A 19307-nucleotide genomic window follows, 5' to 3' on the forward strand; every position below is an offset into this window, starting at 1 on the left:
CCACCTTTCCTGCCATGACACCCAGTCCAAAGTTGGTTTTGCAAGTTTAATGCATGGGGCTTCCATACTCATTCAAAGCTAGAGTTAAGGTAGATCAACAGCATGCAATAGCTTCAGACAGCAGATCCCAGAGGAGACAAATTCCCTGCTTCCATAGAATCTTTGTTTGCCTAGCACTGACTGGCAATGGTTCTCCACTGCTTCAGACAGGAGATGCTTGGATTGAACCTGAGACTTTCATAGAATCATAGTGGGAAGGGGCCTCAAGGGTCATCTAGTCTAACCCCATGCCATGCAGGAATCTCAGCTAAAGCATCCATGACATGGCAAAGCAGATGAATCAACACTGAGCTATAACCCTTACATCTCTGTGCCATTAAAGAGAGAGAGCAGGAACAGGTTTTAAAAGTCTCTAAGTACAGCACTGCATTCGCTGTATTATAGGAACATAGTAAGCTGCCTTATACTTGATCAGATCATAGGTCCATCTTGCTCTATATTGAATACCTGGACTGGCCACAACTCTCCAGGGTTTCGGGCAGCAGGCTCTCCCAGCCCTACCTGGAGATAACAGGCCATTATCACAGTCAGCACTGCAACAATATCCTTGTGGAATACAGAGCTCTGATGCAAACACAGGAGTTTCTGGTAAAGCACAATTTTCCCCACTCTCTGGAAAGTCAGGAAAAGTTCCATATGCACTTTTATTGCATTGGTGGTGTTGACCCCAAAACTACAGCAAACAGCAAAACCATTTCAACACACACAAGTTATTCCGGGCCAAGATGTGAGAGTTGGCATGTATACAGTGATGAACTTTTCTTGCTTACATTTAAGTAAAAGCAAACTGTACATTTAATCAAAACAAATTGTCTCCTTTTAATCTTGTTTCTGCGAATTACAACTGTAAAACCAGCTTTTTTATATATATAATTACGGTAATTGCACTTGATTATGGGATGAAATTTGGCTCTCACATCATTATGACATAGAGTAATGATATTCTGGAGGGTTTGAGAACCACTTTTTATAGACAACATTACATAAGATAAAAACAACTTATATGATTCTCTGGACAAGCAAACTAAACCAAGTGCCCACCCAGAGTTAAACAAATGTTTATCTTATAAAGGAGGTGGTGATTGCTCCTACGACTCCTAAACCTTGTCCTTTGAACACACACACACACACACAACACCAAAGTGTATATTTCCCATGTGAAATTGTTTTTTTCCCCTATGGTTTATCACTTCCCTTTCTCTGTTACTCCTTTGCCTATGCAAATTTGGCTTGAAATTTCTGTAACATGCTTCATTCCAACTTTTGTAATTTTATTGTGCTTGTTGTAATGTAGGAGAGGTGGAATAAACAGACTCCAATTATTTAGTTAGTTAGTTAAACATTACAGAAAATTCATTTTAACATATTGGCCCAGTATACACTTAAGGCTTAACCACAGAATTATGATTGGCAGTACAATGGTACCTTGGGTTAAGTACTTAATTCGTTCCGGAGGTCCGTACTTAACCTGAAACTGTTCTTAACCTGAAGCACCACTTTAGCTAATGGGGCCTCCAGCTGCCGCCGCGCCGCCAGAGCACAATTTCTGTTCTCATCCTGAAGCAAAGTTCTTAACCCAAGGTACTATTTCCAGATTAGCGGAGTCTGTAACCTGAAGCGTATGTAACCCGAGGTACCACTGTAACTGTAGTTTGTTGCCTTTATTCTGTTAAGATCGCAAACATGCAATGAAAACCATAGTTTAGCATGTCAAGCAAAGGTTGTGCTCACAGAGAATGAATATAAGGAGGCCCAGAGAGAAGGTAGAGGGACAGGGAAATTGCCTTAGCCATGGTTTGCTTTGTTCAGACGTAACATTTAATGCAAACCATGATTTGCAAACCCATTTACATAAAGGGGAGGAATTTAGACAGGTACATTCTGTGCAAAACACCCAAGGTTCAATTCCTGCCAACTCCATTCTAAAGGTTGGGAAACTGGTGAGACACTGGAGAGCTGTTGCCTTAAGTGAGTGTGAGGAAAGCTTCCCATCGAAAGCAAAACATTAAGATACATCAGAGAATCAATCCATAATGAAGAGAGAGGCCATCAATATGCATTGGAATGTGAAGGGAAAGTCAGTCAGAAGTGAACCTCCATCAAACATTTAAAAAAACACATGCTGGAAATAAATTGCATGTGTTTATAGCCACTTCGGGAGAATTCTGTACACAAGAAGCTGGCGAAACGCAAGCTGATTTAAGCAGAGCCGGGTGTAAAGTTACACCAAATGCAAACCCTGTTCAGGAGCGAGATTACTGCCAGCTGAGCTGCCCCAAATCTGTCAGAGAGGAAATAAGCCTTTGAAATAGTGTTTGACTTACCATACCCTTTTTGCCAGGTCTCATGACTGAGCTGAACAGGGTTAGGATCCAGCTTAAGTTTCCCCTGCCTCCGCCACACCTCAGTTAGCATCAGTTAGCATCAGCTGAGCCCTGGCTGAAGCAGGAAATGCAAGTTACACCAGATTATCTTCAGCTGAGCCAGGATCATCACCTCAACCCACCTGAGCTTGAAATGTCCCAACTCAGCAGAAGATCTACTACACGCTTTGCTTGCCACACATTCAGAATTTCCAGGACATACCGTTAACTGTCTGGAAATCGCTGCAACTTCTGGGAAAATCTGGACGTATGGCAACCCCTTTGGCAGTGTTGTTTTTGACACCCCTACTGCACTCTAAATTGCTCGTCCCTGTGAATCTTGCAATACGTTTAACCCCTCACCTCACTGTTATTTGTTGAATTTATTGTGATATTGTTGAGCTATCATTCTGAAATGGAACCATTAAACATGTCTGATTAGACATGTCGCTAGATTTTGGCGATTTTATGTATTTCAGCACCTGAAAGTATATAAGTAAATAAAATAATAGCAAGATGTTATGTACTACATTACGTTATTTGAAACAGTGTTCCCTAATCTTACACTTTTGTGCAAGAGGCCCAGGGGAAGGGCTTTTTTCCTGCTATGAAAGTGAGCCGGAAAACATTTCAGATAAAATAAATAAAATATAAAGTTCAAATCGTGGACACCGATCTGCCTGTAACAGTATGACGAGGCATTTCTGGTGGGCATTAATATTGTTCTACAAGTCATTAGCAAGGTCACTTTGGAACCCTTTGCCTAGTTTCCATGAGTTGCGTTCCATACAGATTAATTCAAATAAGCGATGACACAAGAAATGCAGAAAATACAAGCTGTTGAGAGTGAAATACACACAGGTGTTGGACAGGCCAGAACAACAGGATTCCAACAGCCTTGTTCATTTCAATGGATCTCAAAGTAGACTGCTTCTGTTAGCGGTGTTGATTCAGCTTTCTCCAGTTACACAGTGCAAGTGAATGGTGAGCCTGAGCCAATAATATAATGGTCCTTCTATTTGACAGTCAGAAGCAAATGGCCATCCCATAACCATTGCTGCCTTCCTTCTCCCTTGTCCTCACTCACCCCCTCTCTGTTCCTCCTGTGCCCTTAATCCCTCCTTATTTACCTTTTTGCTCCATTAATAACAAACAGGCCCAAGAAGTAACACTCAAGCCCTTGACTAAGAATATATTTATTTCAGCATCCTGCCTTAATTCAGCAGGAGGAGAGAGGGGGGAAAAATAAGAAGCAGAACAGCTTTGCAGATGGACTGGGGATTCTGCAGCTGTGAGGCCTGGATAAAAGTCAGGAATTCAAAATGACATGCAGCAACGCCAAACACTTTACTGACCTCAGTTTCAATCACACTGAGAATGGCCAAATACGGTAACTGATCTTACTCAACACAGGGGGACCTCTGCAAAATATTACAGAAGCTTCCCAACATTGCTGGAATGGGAAGATTTCGTACAATCTGACAGAGGGGTGCCATTCTCACTTTAAGTGGGAAACAAACAGCACAATTCCTAGGGGCGAGTTCCTTTGTGACTCCATGCACCAATACAACAATCAGTTCCATGTCTGACACTATGCCACTGTGAGAAGGAAATGCTTGGCTAGATGTGTCTTTCATCTGATCTGACAGGGCTTTTCTGAGCAGCTTTTGATGACTAAATCTTGGACCATCCTAGGCTTACCATGCCATCTTCCGATAAGTGAAGAATTTCCTCATCAAGAGATTAAATAGAAGGTACCTCATTTTCACAGACAAAGGCTGGATCTAGACACATCAAAAAAGCGCTTCCAGAAAACCTCATAAGAGGGAAATCACGTTGGCGAAAGGCAGGACACCACAGCGCCATCTGGTGTCACACGCATATAAAATGAATTTTCTTTACTAACGTAGCTGAATCCAGGGATCCTTATGATCTTTGCAAAACATATCCCTATATGAACCTGCCCCAGATGATAAGATCCTTAAGTGAGCACTTTCTCTTGGTTGCATCAACATCAGAAGCACAGTCGGTGGTGACACAAGGAAGAGCCTTTTTGGTGGCTGCTCCCATATTGTGGGATTCCCTCCCAAGAGAGGTTAGATCAGCTCCCTCTTTTCTACCCTTCTGCTGGCAAACTAAAACCATCCTGTTCAGACAGGCCTTTGGAAATCAAGGTGCAGACAATGCTGATCACTGACAACGCTACCAGGGCAAACTGTTTTAACTGATAGTTCTAAATACGTTTTGATGTATTTTAACTATTGGTTTTAACTAGTTTATGTTTATTAGTTTGTATTTTGGAATTACGCTTTTAAACCATAAAATCCCAGCTTGGGAGAAAGGTGGGATACAAATGAATTAAATAAATAATAACAAAAACAATAAAGTGAGGGGTATAATCCTCTGCAGTGTTGGATGTGCATGTTGGATGTACACAGCAAGTAGCCTTATACCAGGAATCTTCCACAAGCAAAACATGTGTTCTACTGAACTATGCCCCTCCATGCTCATCTTCCAAATCAGTTTCTACAGATTAAATGCACAGAATTTTTAAGCAAGCACTTCACACTCACTAAGGTAAATTATATGCAGTTGAGACTTTCCTTGAAGATTGGGCCTCATTTATAGATCAGGTATGGTGAGGGGAGAGCCCTTGGCCCCCCTGAAGCTGTTAAAGTACGTCCTATGAGCCCCAAGAAGAATGGTCAGTAACCATGGATGGTGAGAGTTGTGGTTCAACAGCATCTGGAGGGCCAAAGGTTACTCACATCCGTTACAGACGACTGGAAAGAAATAAGCAGAATGGAACTTGTCTTTCCACTACAGCTCCCCACCCCTTCAAAATCAGATCCTGATGGTTGTGGAGACCCTTCAAAGATGATTTAGGGGGCCACAGGAGGAGGAGGAGAGGAAATGAAAGTGTCACTGTGCCAGATGAACTCCACTGGTACTGCTTGGGTACAAACCCATAGATTTATTTTACACACACACACTAAATGCAACTATTGACTATTATATAACCACCAGTTAGACAATATCTCTGACAAATTTGTGACAGTTGAAGGATGAAAATGCTTGTGTTGCTCTTCTATCTCTCCTTTCTGTTTTCATTTGTCATTTATGTCCATTAATAGTACCTGCTGACACTGAGAACAGGTTTAGTAAGAGTAAGCCGGACTCAGTGGGATATATGTATTGGTAGATATAACATTCCCTCAAACACTTACAACGAAGTAAGTCCCACTGAATGCAGTTGGATTACTTCCAAGTAAGCATCCATAGGATTGTGCTACTTTTTTATTTTAATGGGCTGTGTTCCAAGCTCCCGAAGGAATCACCTCCCCTACTACTTAGATATGTATGTGCGCTCTCGCTCTCTCTATATGTATTTCTAGTGAACCCAGATAGCTATAAAGCATAGAGCTTTTATTGGCTTTGATGTGGAAGCAGATGACCAAACTCTGTGGCTCCACTACATGAAATAGACATAATAGTGGCCAGATTTAGCTTGACAGAACTCTGCTTCCTAGCTGCACCCACAAAGATGCTCAAAGTGAGATGTATGCAACACAAACAAGCAGCAAGTCACAATTTGTACTAAGTGAACACAAGGGTTAAAAGAAACATGTTGCTGAAGGGCCTGCTGCCAAGGACAGAACAAAAAGATCCTGATTCATAAATAGTGGTTTCGAATGTTGCTCAATGACAGCAATCGTAAAATTGAGGCAGGCTAGAAAGGCAGTTTTGCAAAAATCAAAACTGTGTTGTATTGCACTAAGCCTCACTGGAGCAAATAGGACATAGCCATCCTTCTTGGTCTGCTAGTGCAAGAGCCCTTGCGCTAAGGGATGTCAGAGTTTAAAGGCTGAATAACAAAGGAATCCAATGCCACCTGCACTAGCAGAAGCTTCTTGTGAAACATCTGTAAATGTACTTGTTTCCCCTTGTGCAACAACATTCTGCCAGCACAACAAGTGCTGACTTTACCTCAAGAGCATTGGATGAAGGTACGTTTTTGGCTGAAATTGCTTTTAGGTGTTTTTGATTTGTATGTTTGGCTCTGTTTTAGAATGCTTTTGCTTTGTTTTTGTTTTTAAATTGTAGACTGTTTGCCACCTGGGCTCCTTTGGGGAGGAAAGGCAGGGTATACATACAATAAATAAATAAAATTTAACTTGGCACTACATGAGATGCAACCCAATGGTCCCAGGACATGGGCTTGAAGGAACATGATGCAATTACCCTACAAAAGTTAAGTACCGGTATGTCTGGGTGTGGTCAGGACCGGAATGCGAGACGGTATGGAACCTTGCCCCTGAAGTACCATGAGGATTTTATCTAAAACAAGGAAAGGAAGTTTGAGCCTCCAGAAATGGAACAATGGAGAGAGCCTTCTTGGTGGCTGCTCCCAGACTTTGAAACTCCCTTCCTGAAAAAGCTAGACTGGCTCACTCTTTCTTGTCCTTGCACTGGCCGCTGAAGACTGTTATATTTCGACAGGCATTTGGGTACTGGCTGTTTTTAAGTAGTGCTGTGCTGTTTGTTTATCTTTATTTTAATAGATCTGTTTTTATATTGTTTTAATTATTGTTTATATCATTATAGTTAAATATAATTATATAGTTAAAAAGTAGTTAAACTATGACCTTTTATATGTTTTTAGCCTTCTGTATTTTACCTGTGTTGTTTTAATTTGTGTAAGCCATTTTAAGACCCAATCTGGGGAAAAGGCACAATATAAATCAATATAATAAAAATAAATACTTGACCTTGACCCCAGGATCTCTGATCCTATATACAATTGCCTCAGTAAGACCCAGGACTGGCAAACAGCGTACTACAAAATGCACATAATATAAAAACCCAGTTATCCAAACATTCTAGTTATCCAAACACAGTATGAACCCCTAGCAAATATGTGACTATTTGATTATCAATAAGGCAATTTCAAGGAGTCGACATTTATTTCTTTTTCTGCTAGGTTTTTTGAGCTGATGTCCTCTTGAATTCTTGTTTTCCTTTTGCCTGCTGGAAGCACATGTCATAAAGCCAGGCTACTTCCTGATAAGATGCCCACTGACAACACGCAGGAGTCACTTTAGAAAGTGCACCTTTCTGGCATTCATCTGACTTCACATGTTGCTCCCAGTTTCAAAGGCATCTTGCCATCTAACTCTGCCTGGGTACATAGCATGGCACTGTCAGCAATGAAAACAGCCAGCCAGGTGTGCCAGCCAGAAGCTGAACGAAAGAGCATTTGAGGTTTTTCCCGCCTAAACCAATATTTACCAGTATGGTAAGTCTGATTTTCTCAAGCAGGCTTTTAGTGGTAAATATTGGTTGGAAACGAAAAAACCCATAAGCCTTAATTATAAACTGGGATATTAGAGTTACCACTGAGATATTTGAGAGACTAGCCCTTAACAAATCAAGTGGGATTTGAACCACAGAAGGGAGAGGAGCTTGCATTTCAAATTGCATTTCTGGAGAGAAAAGCGGGATAAGTATGAATTTTAGAAGCGTAATATGAATACTATTTTCTTAATTTGCATTTTTGATTAACCTTAATTGCAAATCATAGGAAAGGTAAGAAGCTATGAAGGGAATTGAAGAACAGCCTGTCACCACTGGATGAGACTCGCCTCTGACTTCAGAAATTTCACAACACACTCCAAGTCTTTTTGGCAGACATAGGGATAGTAAATTTGTGTAATTACTCACTCACTCACTCACTTACTCACACACAATTCCTGAAATGCTGAATACGCCATCAAAATCCAGGCTTTATCTAGAGTTGGAGGCAGCTGAGGAAGACTTAAAAGCCCCTTCCTCCACAACCAGACTGGAAAAGTTAACAGGCTAGCACAAGAGGGACAGGTTAGTCTGTTCCTCCTCCTCCAGTCTGCTGATAGAAGGCAATTCTTTTAGTCCGAATGAAATAACATGACCTACAAGACTTTTAGCAGGCTAGTAAGAAATCCTCAAAGCAAGTAACATCTGTGGGCTCATTCACAAGCCAGGATTAGAATGATGAACCAGAAAGATACACATTCAAGTTCACGCCATGAAGCACACTTGGTGATCCTCACAGGATTGTTGTGAGGATAAAATGGAGGAGGGGAATGATGTACTTACTATGCCTTGAGCTCCACGGTGTAAAAATGGAACAGAAATAAAAACAAAGTCAGGAGTTCTCATTTTACTGCATCATATTTCATGACATTAGCCCACTTATTCCAAATATCCTGCAAGATAATCCAGTAGGCAACACATGGAAGGAAATATTAAATCAAAAAATAAATTTGGAATCTAGCCCATTTGCTGCAAGAATCTTCCTTATCTAACCATGACTATGCACATCAGTGATGAAGAACCTATGGCCCTTCAAATCTTGTTGGGACTACAGCTTCCATCAGCCCCTGCCAGCACGGCCAATAGTCATGGTAATGATTGGGAGATATAGTCCAGCAACAACCTGCCTCACGTGGACAAGAGATTCAAACAACATCACCTCTACAGATTCTACAGTACACTTCTATGAAATACTGCAATCCAGTCAGCACCTGCACATCATCAGGAAGCAACAAACCTGCTATTCTTGCCACAATTATATTAGGATAATCAATAATGAGAACAAGCTGAGATCTCCACAATGGTTCCAGGGTGATGTTGTTATACAGTGGTACCTCGGGTTACATACTGTCAGGGGTTCAGGAGCAGAGACACAGGAGAAGGAGCAAATGGAGAGTGAGGAGGAGGAATCCGAGGGGGGTGTAGGCAGTGACAGTGGTCAGAGAGATTCCACGAGTCTCTCCAGCGAATCGGAAGATTCACAGAGAGGAGCGCCGATGGCCAGGGCAAGGGGGGTGCCAAGGGGGAAACCCCAGAAGGAAGGGGCCAGCGGGGACTCCCTGAGCAGCAGTTGGAAATCAGGACCAGCGTCCCCACCAGAGCGTAGTGGGGGGGAGGAGTCCCAGGCATCGGGACCAGTCTTCCCACCACCAGAGGGAGGAAATGAGTCAGGACTGGCCACGCCTCCATCGGAGAGCGGGGAAACGGTCGAGAGGAAAGTCACTGGCTGGGCGCGCGCGCCAAGTTCAAATGTACAGGCGAGCGGCACAGCAGGTAGCCCGGATAGGGAGCCAGGTCCTAAAGCCCGCCGGAAGGAAGGGCAAGACTCAGGGGGGTCAGCGTCAGAAGAGTCCAGGAGGGAGGAAACCCCAGGGGGCAGAAGGACCCAGAGGAGGAAGGAACAGCACAGGAGGTGGAGCCAGGCTAGGATCTTAAACTGGTGCGGAAGGGGTAGTGACTCAGAGGGGACTTCGCCGGTCTAGGGCCAAGACGTAGGGCTGCACGCTCTGGGGTTTGAAATGGAAACTAAACTTCAATAAAGACTTTTGTACATTACATCAACCGAGCGTTGGTCCTCTGTGAGCTGGGACCTAGAGGCAGCTCTGACACATACGTTTCAGGTTACAGACTCCGCTAACCCAGAAATATTACCTCGGGTTAAGAACTTTGCTTCAGGATGAGAACAGAAATTGTGCAGTGGCGGTGTGGCGGCAGCAGGAGGCCCCATTAGCTAAAATGGTGCTTCAGGTTAAGAACAGTTTCAGGTTAAGAACAGACCTGTGGAATGAATTAAGTACGTAACCAGAGGTACCACTGTACTCACATATCTCCTCCCCATCTTCCTTTCACACATAGGTGCCAACCCCCTGGGGCCCTGGGCACCCACAAAATTCCCCATGAAGGGGCTGGGCGGGCACCCACAAATTTTGGTGCAAAGGCCATGCATGCTGACCCACGGCTGCAGGGCCAAGCTGGCACTCCTGCATACAAAGCTAAACCCTGTATCAGGATGGTTTTTTAGCCCATACCATCTAGAAGAACCTGCTTCAAAGCAGGGCTTTAAATGCTGGCTCATGAGATCTCAACATTCAAATGAACACCAGTTCAGTAATTCTGCACTACACATAGCAAGGTGGTTTAAAAAACCTGACCAAATTTGACACAGTTTTTTTAAAAACAGCACTAACAACAATCGTGAGATTTAAACTCTTTTATTCTTCTGAAATGTTTCAAGAAGCTCTTTCTGTTCATATGTTTGAGAGTCAAGTCAGAAAACGTTCTAAAAACAGATGGAGTCTACTCCCCCCCCCAATCCACCCGCTGCTCTTTCTATCCTAACTACAGTTACATGAAAACAAAAGTCTACCCGCATCTGCTAATGATTTATACTGTAATTCTTAGGTCTCAGAATATATTTGTACTTTGGAGAAGAATGGACTGGGAGGTGGGGGGAGCTGTATGCATTTCTTGCAAAATCTGAGGAGGATACAAAGTCAAAACATTTTTTAAAGACCCACTGATTTCAGTGGGGAGGGGAGATTAAGCGCACTCTCAAAACTGCCCTCCCCACAGCCCTTTGAAAAGTGTAGGGCCTTAGATATGATGGGTTTGGCCAAATTGAACCCTGTGCTTTCTCATCTTGTTTTAACCTTGATTTATGCAACACATCCTCACTGTATCTGTAACTGCTAATATTGTTCATTCGTGATATTTCTCGCCGGTTTCAATATTGGATTATGGCAACAAGCTCTATGTGGGGTTTCCCTTGTATTTGGTCAAGAAAGTGGTGTTTGAGCAGAATGCTGCAGCAGCACAGTTGTTGACAGGAGTCAAGCACACCAAATCCCTATTCAGAGTTTACACGGGCTGCCAATTTGTTAGCAGGTCAAATTCAAAGTGTTAGAATTAGTATATAAAGCCCTTAACAGCTTGGGACTACTTTACTTAAAGGATCACCGCACCCCATATTTGACCACTCGACCATTTTGGTTGGCAGAACTGGCATTTCTAAAAGCACCACATAACGTTCTCTCTGCACTCATAAGGACCCAGTATTTAGTGTAGCCAGCTTCTACATTCTGGATCTCTCCACACCCGCACACCCGCCGAATGGTCAATAGCCAGATGTATTCTCTGCATTCTTTCCAGCATCCAATAAAAACTTTTCCATTTGAGCAACCCTACTCAAGCCATAGGGACACGGGTGATGCTGTGGTCTAAACCACAGAGCCTTGGGCTTGCTGATCAGAAGGTCGACAGTTCAAATCCCCGCAACAGGGTGAGCTCCCTTTGCTCGGTCCCTGCTCCTGCCCACCTAGCAGTTCGAAAGCACATCAAAGTGCAAGTAGATATATAGGTACCACTCCAGTGGGAAGGTAAATGGCGTTTCCGTTCACTGCTCTAGTTCGCCAGAAGCGGCTTAGTCATGCTAGCCACATGACCTGGAAGCTGTCTGTGGACAAACACCGGCTCCCTCGGCCTATAGAGTGAGATGAGCCCCGCAACCCCAGAGTTGTGCACGACTGGAGCTAATGGTCAGGGGTACCTTTACCTTTTACTCAAGACATACAAAGGTTGATGTGGATTTTAATCTGTAGTTTTACCTTACAATGTGTACCTTTACTGGTTGATTTTATCCATTTTGCTTTTCCATTAACTTTTTTTTAACGTTGATTAAACAGTTGCTTCTACTTTAAAAGACAGCTGAAGTAGAATAAAGCAATCCCAAAATATTATTAAATATAACTGGGCAGTCAGTTTCAACTAAAATCATTACAAATTACCTCCAGCTTTGTTCAGTCAGATAAGATAATCTCTAGTAAGTATTTAGGGCTTCTGTTAAGATTGTGGAAATTTTAATGATATCATCTAATACTGTTAAGTAGCTCCCGCCAAGGAGGTTACTAAGTTGAAATGTATTTCAAAGTTAGTATTCCAAGCCCAGTTAAAAAGTAGTAATGGCTATCTTAGCTTCATTAATTTAAATGGGTTTACTCAGAGTAGGATTGGCACTGAATACAGCTCATTGTCTAATCCAGAAAACACAGTCAGTTAACAATGGCTACGTTCTGCCTCACTGTCAGAGACATTATGCCCCTGAATACCTGTTGCTGTAAACTGCAGGTGGGCAGTTGTGCTAAGAGGCTTCCCACAGGCAGGTATCTGGTCAGCCACTATGAGAAGAGGACTAGATGGGCCATTGGTTCATTTTATGTTCTCAATTCTAACCTGCCAATGAACGTGCCCAAACACAGCCTCATCTTCTCTGGGAGGACTAACAACAGACAAGCCTTAAAGGGGGACAGGAGGTTACAATAGACCTGGGAGTCAAGCCTGTTGCTTGTCCTCAACATTATCTCTAGTGTCCACCTAGACCATGAAATTAAGAGGCACAGAGTGCGTCCTGACACTGCTTCCATGAGGCCACTCAATCCCAGGATCTCCAGAGACAAGCAACCAGCAATGGCATAGCTTGGATAGCTCAGCTGGCTAGAGCATGGTGCTGATAACACCAAGGTTGCAGGTTCGATCCCCGTAAGAGACAGTTTCATATTCCTGCACTGCAGGGAGTAGGACTAGATGATTCCAAGGGTCGCTTCCAACTCTATGGTCCTTTCTAAGGCAACTAGACCAAGGATATGGAATCTGCAACACTGCAGCCCACATCAGCCCTGGGTAGTCTGTCAAATGGTCAGGGATGAGGCGAGTTGTAGTCAGGCAACATCTGTTGGGCCACAGGGTTCACCATCCCTATCATATGTGTGTGTGTGTGTGTGTGTGTGTGTGTGTATAATTTTCTGTTTTACAATTTAGAACGTTCATTTAACCAACCTTAAAATATCAATGATTTCCCTTCTTCTCCTTCCATGGTTCCTTTTGCATAACAAAAATCCCTGCATATTTTATATAAACCAAGCCATTCAGTATTCCATTATTACATCCATCAAAACTTATTTACACTGCTGAATTTATCTTAATGCTGCCAACATTTTCAAGTGTACACTATTTCCCCCCATATATTCAATAAACATTTTCCAGTCTTCTTTAAACATATGTTCTTCTTGTTCTCTTATTCTATATGTTAGATCCACAAGCTGTGCATATTCCATCAGTTTAAGTTGCCATTCTTCTTTAGTTGGGACCTCGCTCATTTTTCATTTTGGGGCTAACAAAACACAGGCCGCAGTAGTGGCATGCCATAACTAACCTTTTCTGAAACCTGGTAATTTCCATCTGAATTATCCCCAACAAAAAGGACTCTGGGGTTTTTGGGGGGTAAAGTGCTTTGCCATTCCTATGTTAACCCTTCACCAGGACCATGTGCCAATAAGACTTGCTGCTGGAAGCCAAGAGAGCATCTCAGGCTAAGAAGATGTTGCTTCTTCAAGGAATGGAGTCAGAAAGAGATATGGCTGCCTCCCCTGTGCTGTTTTGTTACCTGCCCAGGTGAGGTCACGCCCACCTCTGGTCACATGCAGAGGAAGTCTGTCCCAGCCCAGGAGGAAACAGGAAGTTCTGACTGGCTGGTCCAGACACCCCCTTTTTATGTCCACTCAACACTCCAACAACTACGTCATACTGGTTCTATTTCCTTGCTTAATCAATGCAAGTATTCTTAAACTGATCTAAAAGAAACCCACAAAATAATACAGGATATACACAAAGGAACAGAAAAGGAGCAAAAAGAAGAGACAGAGAAACCTAAAATTACGTTGTAATTGAACCTATTACCTATAATATCAAACCCATTACCTATAATCCTGTCAAGCTCCATTAAAATTAGTGTGCGAAAGGCAGATTTAAATTAATTCAAGCATCCCTGCAAAGCTTACTTCAACCAAGGACCATAGGATATTTAGCAATTGCCTCTTTGCAAAGTAAACAACTAAAGAATATAACCTTCCTGGCTTTGTTTCCTCTTGGTAATGCTTAAAGGAGGCTTAAACCATTTTTCACATTCACTTAAGGTGGCCTCCTCTTGCCAGAGTTTTGACAACTTTGGAGTCAAAAGGAATGGCACTGGGAAGGCAGCCCAGGGACTCATGTGAAACATCACATCACAGACATACCAAATATTAGCCTGTGCAGCCGTGTAACACTGCAAAACAGTTTGGTAAGGCAAAACCAAAAGATGAGCACAAAACACTGGAAGAATGCAATTCCTGCAGTCATCATAGGCTTATATACAGTGGACGCTTGGGTTGCGAATGAGATCCATGCGGGATGCACGTTCTCAACCCGCAGCATTCGCAACCCGCAGTGGCGCGTCTGCACATGTGCGGGTTGCGATTCTGTGCTTCTGCACATGCGCAAAGCGCGGTTTAGAGCTTCTGCACATGTGCGACTGCTGAAACCCGGAAGTAACCCATTCCGGTACTTCTGGGTTTCGGCGGGTCTGTAACCCAAAAAAACGCAACCTCAAGCGTCTGTAACCCGAGGTATGACTACTATGAAAAGGAGTAAAATGAAGCAGGAGTGGGGGAACCTGTGGCCCTTCAGATGTTGGACTTCCACCAGCTCTGCCCTTCACAGTCAATGCACAGGGATGATGGGAATTGCAATCCAGGGTCACAGGAGCCTGCATAACTCAGTTGGTTAGACTGCAGTGTTTCCCAACCTTGGGCCTCCAGCTGTTTTTTTGAACTACAATTCCCATCATCCCTGACCACTGGTCTTGCTAGCTAGGGATGATGGGAGTTGTAGTCCAAAAACAGCTGGAGGCCCAAGGTTGGGAAACACTGGGTTAGAGCATGATGCTGATAACGCCAAGGTTTGATCCCTCTATGGGACAGCTGCATATCCCTGCATTGCAGGGGGTTGGACTAGATCTGTGATGGACAAACTTGGCCCTCCAGCTGTTTTGGGACTACAATTCCCATCATCCCTGACCACTGGTCCTGTTAGCTAGGGATGATGGGAGTTGTAGTCCCAAAGCAGCTGGAGGGCCAAGTTTGGCCATCACTGGACTAGATGATCTGTGGGGTCCCTTGCAACTCTACAGTTCTATGATTTCTACAGTTCCCCAGTCCTGTGCTAAAATGATCCCCAAACCATTTTTATAGGAGATCAGCAAAAGTGTTATCCAGAAGATAGCAAGCAACCTTCAGAAGGCAACACTAATTGATTTCCATGCACTCTAACTTTGTATATGCTCACACCACATCGCAGCTTTCTCAGCAACAGAAAAATCCAAAATTCACAATTCTGATCAAACTGGAAAGTCTTATGAGGTCACAAGGCTAGTCAAGACTGTATTCTTTAGAAATTCTACATGAAAACACACACTGAACATTCTCTCCCTCTCTCTCTCTCTCTCTCTCTCACACACACACACACACACACACACACATTCCTCCCCTCTTCAAAAAGCCATCTCTACTTTGAGTTAGCTTGTCAAATTTGCAAAACAAACAAACAAACAATTAGCACCACTGAGGCTCTGCAAGATCATACTTTCCTGTTCTGGCATTGCAAATAAAGGAAGTCAACCCCTTCCTCTCTTGCCTCCAAACACAGAATACTGTGGATGCATCCACCAACTGCCACCAATCTAGATGTTCCACATGCAAGCCATTTACAGCATGTGTCCATTCATACATAAGTCACTCTGAGTTTAATGGGGCCTTATCGCAATCCCAGCGAGTTTGCATAGGATTGCAACTGTAGAGTTTAAGCAAGATAAGCAAGAGGGCAATTAACAGAATGAGATGCCAAGGCTGCTGGCGGAACACTTAGCCATAGCTGACTCTAGCAAGTGAGCCCAGGCACATTCTGAAGGAGAAAGAAGGGATAAAAGAACACCCACCATAGTGGGGCACTGAGACTCACCTGACCTCTAGGTTGGTTGCATCACTACAGCGTACCAGGAGGTAGAGGGGGAAGGGAGAGAGTGAGGTTGGCAGGTGCAAAAATACTCTGGAGCCACTCCTGGCACTCTTGCCAGTAGGTTTCCACAATGCAAGGGCACAATCCAGATTAATTCCCAATGCAAGGGCACAATCCACCTGGATGGAGGAAGGTTTGCACGAGGCCACTCATATGCAGGTGAGGAGCATATTAAAATGACTGCGGAACTGACAAGCTTAGAGCCACTGAAAGGATACAACGTATCCCACACAACCAATACATCTGCACTAAACATTTGTGTCAAGCTGCCCTGCTCCTGTCCCATCTAGAAGCAGCGTTCGCACATAATGCCAAGCTAAACCGTGGTTTAGCACAAAAGCATTGGCTTCCAGGGAGGCGACTACAGCCACTTTGCTCTTCCCCAGCTCTTTTAGCTCAGTGCAATTTGGCAGCTAAGCCAAAGATGTAGTCCTTGTAGTTCTTGGCTTGTGGTTTAGGAGAGAGATTAACCATGATTCCAGGTTGAGGCAACATACAAAGCTAAACTTGGCCAAGGTGCCATGCTGTGCTGAGATAAAAGAGCCATAGTTTGGTCACCGAGTAGCTTGTTGGTAGGTATGGAGGGAGTTACTTAGGCAAAACCATCTATTTGAGCTATCATGCCCCCAATTTAGCCAACAGTGCAATTTATAATGCCACTGCACCAGTGCATTAAGCATTCACACATACATACCCTGTTCCCCCCTCAAATATATTTGCTGGCAAAGCAGGTATCTGAATTAGGCTGTGTATGTCCATAGGCAAGAGTGGAAAAATGAGTTAATGTTGTGGGGAGCTAAACTCCTGCTTTAAACCAAGAGTTCTCTACGGATTTCAAAAGCAAGCAAAGCAACACACCAGGTGGGCCAGATACCAGTCAACCTCTCCCCACACTATCCACCCAAAAGGTACACCAGGATCTCTTTTCTCCAGCAATCCCCCAGCCTTCACAGTCCTTGTGAATAAAGCCCATTCCCTAATCAACACAGGAAACTCTATTATACCAGGTCAGGCTATGTAGCCCAATATTTTTTGGCAATTGTCACCTCTCATGTTGCCGGCTACCTGATCCTTTTGAAGTGGACGTTCCAGGGGTTGAACATGGTTCCCTTCTGCCTGCAAAGCACATCCCTGAGCTACAGTTCCTTAATTACCAGAACGTAGGGACAACTCTACAACACAACAGTGGAACAGAGAAAGCAAGAACCTGTACCTGCCCAGGGAAAAAGTTCTTGCTAAGTTGTATTTCCAGGGTTCAGCTCAGGAAAACCAACAGAAACCTGTCACATCCAATGGCTTCATTCTAACAAGGAAGTCCAGCTTCCACCGGTTTCAGTTTGCATGGCCAACGGTCAAGGAAGATGGCAGCTGTAGTACAGCAGTCACCCCTGCTCTAGCCCATGTCAGCTCATGTCAGAAAAAAATAGAAGAAGAGGAGGAGGAGGAGGAGGAGGAGGAAGAAGAAGAAGAAGAAGAGGAAGAGGAAGAAGAAGAGGAAGAGTGCTGCCAAGCTCACTTTTGCATTGCATGAGAATCTGACCATCTAGCGCAGAAGAACTCTGCCAAAGGTCTTTCCCACCATGGCTAACATCCTTTGTGGTAAAGCTGCCTGGAATCAAACCCTTCTGGATGCAAAGCATGTGTTCTAATGCAAGGCAAGGAGTGAACCCGGAGCAGTCTAGCATCCTAGCTGAGGAGCCGCATGCAGAAGAAAGCCCCAGATTCAAACGCAGTTTTAAGAAGATCGGTGAGCTGATGGTGGGGAAAGACCTCTGGAGAGTAGCTGCCAGCCAGAGCAGACCGTACCGGGCTAGGTTGGCAAACAATCTGACCTGGGTATCAGGCAACTTCTTCCCCCGTCCCCTTCCCCTCCCTCCCCGCGCACCGGCCGGGCACCCGTCCCGCGCGTCATTCCAGGCAATTACCCTTTGAGCGCATCGTGCCCCGCGGCGCCTCCCGCCTGCCCTCTCCTCTTGGACCGGCTGGCTCGGCTGTTGGTTTCCTTCGCGGCGGCGGCGGCGACCACGTCCGTTTCCACACTGCCTTCGGCAGCCCCTCCGCCCGGAGGGGAAGAGCAGGCGACCAGCAGCACAATAAATCCCAGCGTGAACCTCAGCAGCAGCAGCCCGGCCGGCCGCATCTTGCCGGTGGTGGTGGTGGTGGCGACGACGCCGGCGGCTCCTCTCCTCGTCCTCCAAGCTTTCCACCCACCCTCCTTGCACTCGGATCGCGCCCGCGCCGCTGCAAGGGGGCTCGCCTGCCTGCCTGCCTCCTCCGCTCCCGGGGCAGCTCGGCTTCAGCAGAGACTCTCCACTGGCTAGCTTAGGAAAGAGGGAGGGAGAAAAAGGAACCGTTATTAGATGGGGGAAAGAGGCGACAGCATCGCCCCGGCGCCACCGGCAACAGGCTCGCTCCCACAACCGCGCGTTCACCGCCACCCTTTTCCCGGTTGCCCCTCTCTGGCCGTGCATGCCGCCTCCCGCCGCCTCCCCGCTCCCCCGGGGTAACGCCGAGCCGTGCGCCCTTCTCTTCAGTCGAGCTCGCCTCGCCGGAGCATCTGCCCTCGGAGCGAAGAGCCTCCCCGCGCCAAAATTTCTCCTCAGGCAGCCAGCGTCTTCCAGGAGGCGCCTGTCACTTGGGGGACACCTCTGAGGAATGCGCTTCCAAGCTCCCCGCTTCCCACCCCCGTTTTATTTCAAAGAGAAAGCCTCGAAGGTTTGAAGGACCTGCGCCCACGGGAGAGGCTCCTGCTGAGGCGGCGGCTGCTGCCGGCCGAGGTAGTGCGAGGAGGGCTGCTCTGCCAGCCGTGGCCGCTGCATCCAGCACTGCTTGTGCCGCCTGCCGTCTCCTTCTTCCTTCCTTGCTCTCCTCCGTCTGCCTTCGCCTCCTTCGCCTCCTCCTCCTTTTCCCCTCCCCTCTTTTTTTTCTTCTCTCCCCCCCCCCCCCGCACCTCTTCAAGTATCGTCTGCGCGGCGTCTTTACAGCCCCCCTCCCTCTTTCCTTTCTCGCGAGAGGGAAGTGGGGGGAAATTTAGCCAAAACAAAACCCGGTTGGAAAAAACACACAGGGAGAGAGAGAGAGACGCGAGTTCCCTCTTCGCGCGCGCGACGCGTCTCCTCGCGTTCCTCTCGCCTCACAACTTTTTTT

The 19307-nt window shown here is 45.2% G+C and overlaps 1 protein-coding gene across 5 annotated transcripts in view; it reads right to left on the reverse strand.

Annotated features, from left to right (window-relative positions):
- Positions 1-19060, reverse strand: part of FBN1 (fibrillin 1) — a 210942-nt gene extending 191882 nt beyond the window's left edge. For 2 of the 5 annotated variants that reach the window (XM_081838597.1, XM_081838595.1), the window contains exons 1-2: positions 18887-19044; positions 18086-18477 (exon numbers count right to left, since the gene is read on the reverse strand). In XM_081838597.1, the coding sequence (XP_081694723.1) occupies positions 18086-18300 (215 nt within the window). In that variant the 5' untranslated portion in view covers positions 18301-18477; positions 18887-19044. Of the gene's footprint in view, positions 1-18085; positions 18482-18886 lie in introns of those variants that run through there. The other 3 variants (XM_081838598.1, XM_081838599.1, XM_081838596.1) reach the window with 3 other exon arrangements.
- Positions 19061-19307: the final 247 nt, after the last annotated feature.

Source organism: Podarcis erhardii (assembly GCF_964252035.2).
Source record: "Podarcis erhardii genome assembly, chromosome: 14".
In the NCBI taxonomy this organism is placed as follows: domain Eukaryota; kingdom Metazoa; phylum Chordata; class Lepidosauria; order Squamata; family Lacertidae; genus Podarcis; species Podarcis erhardii.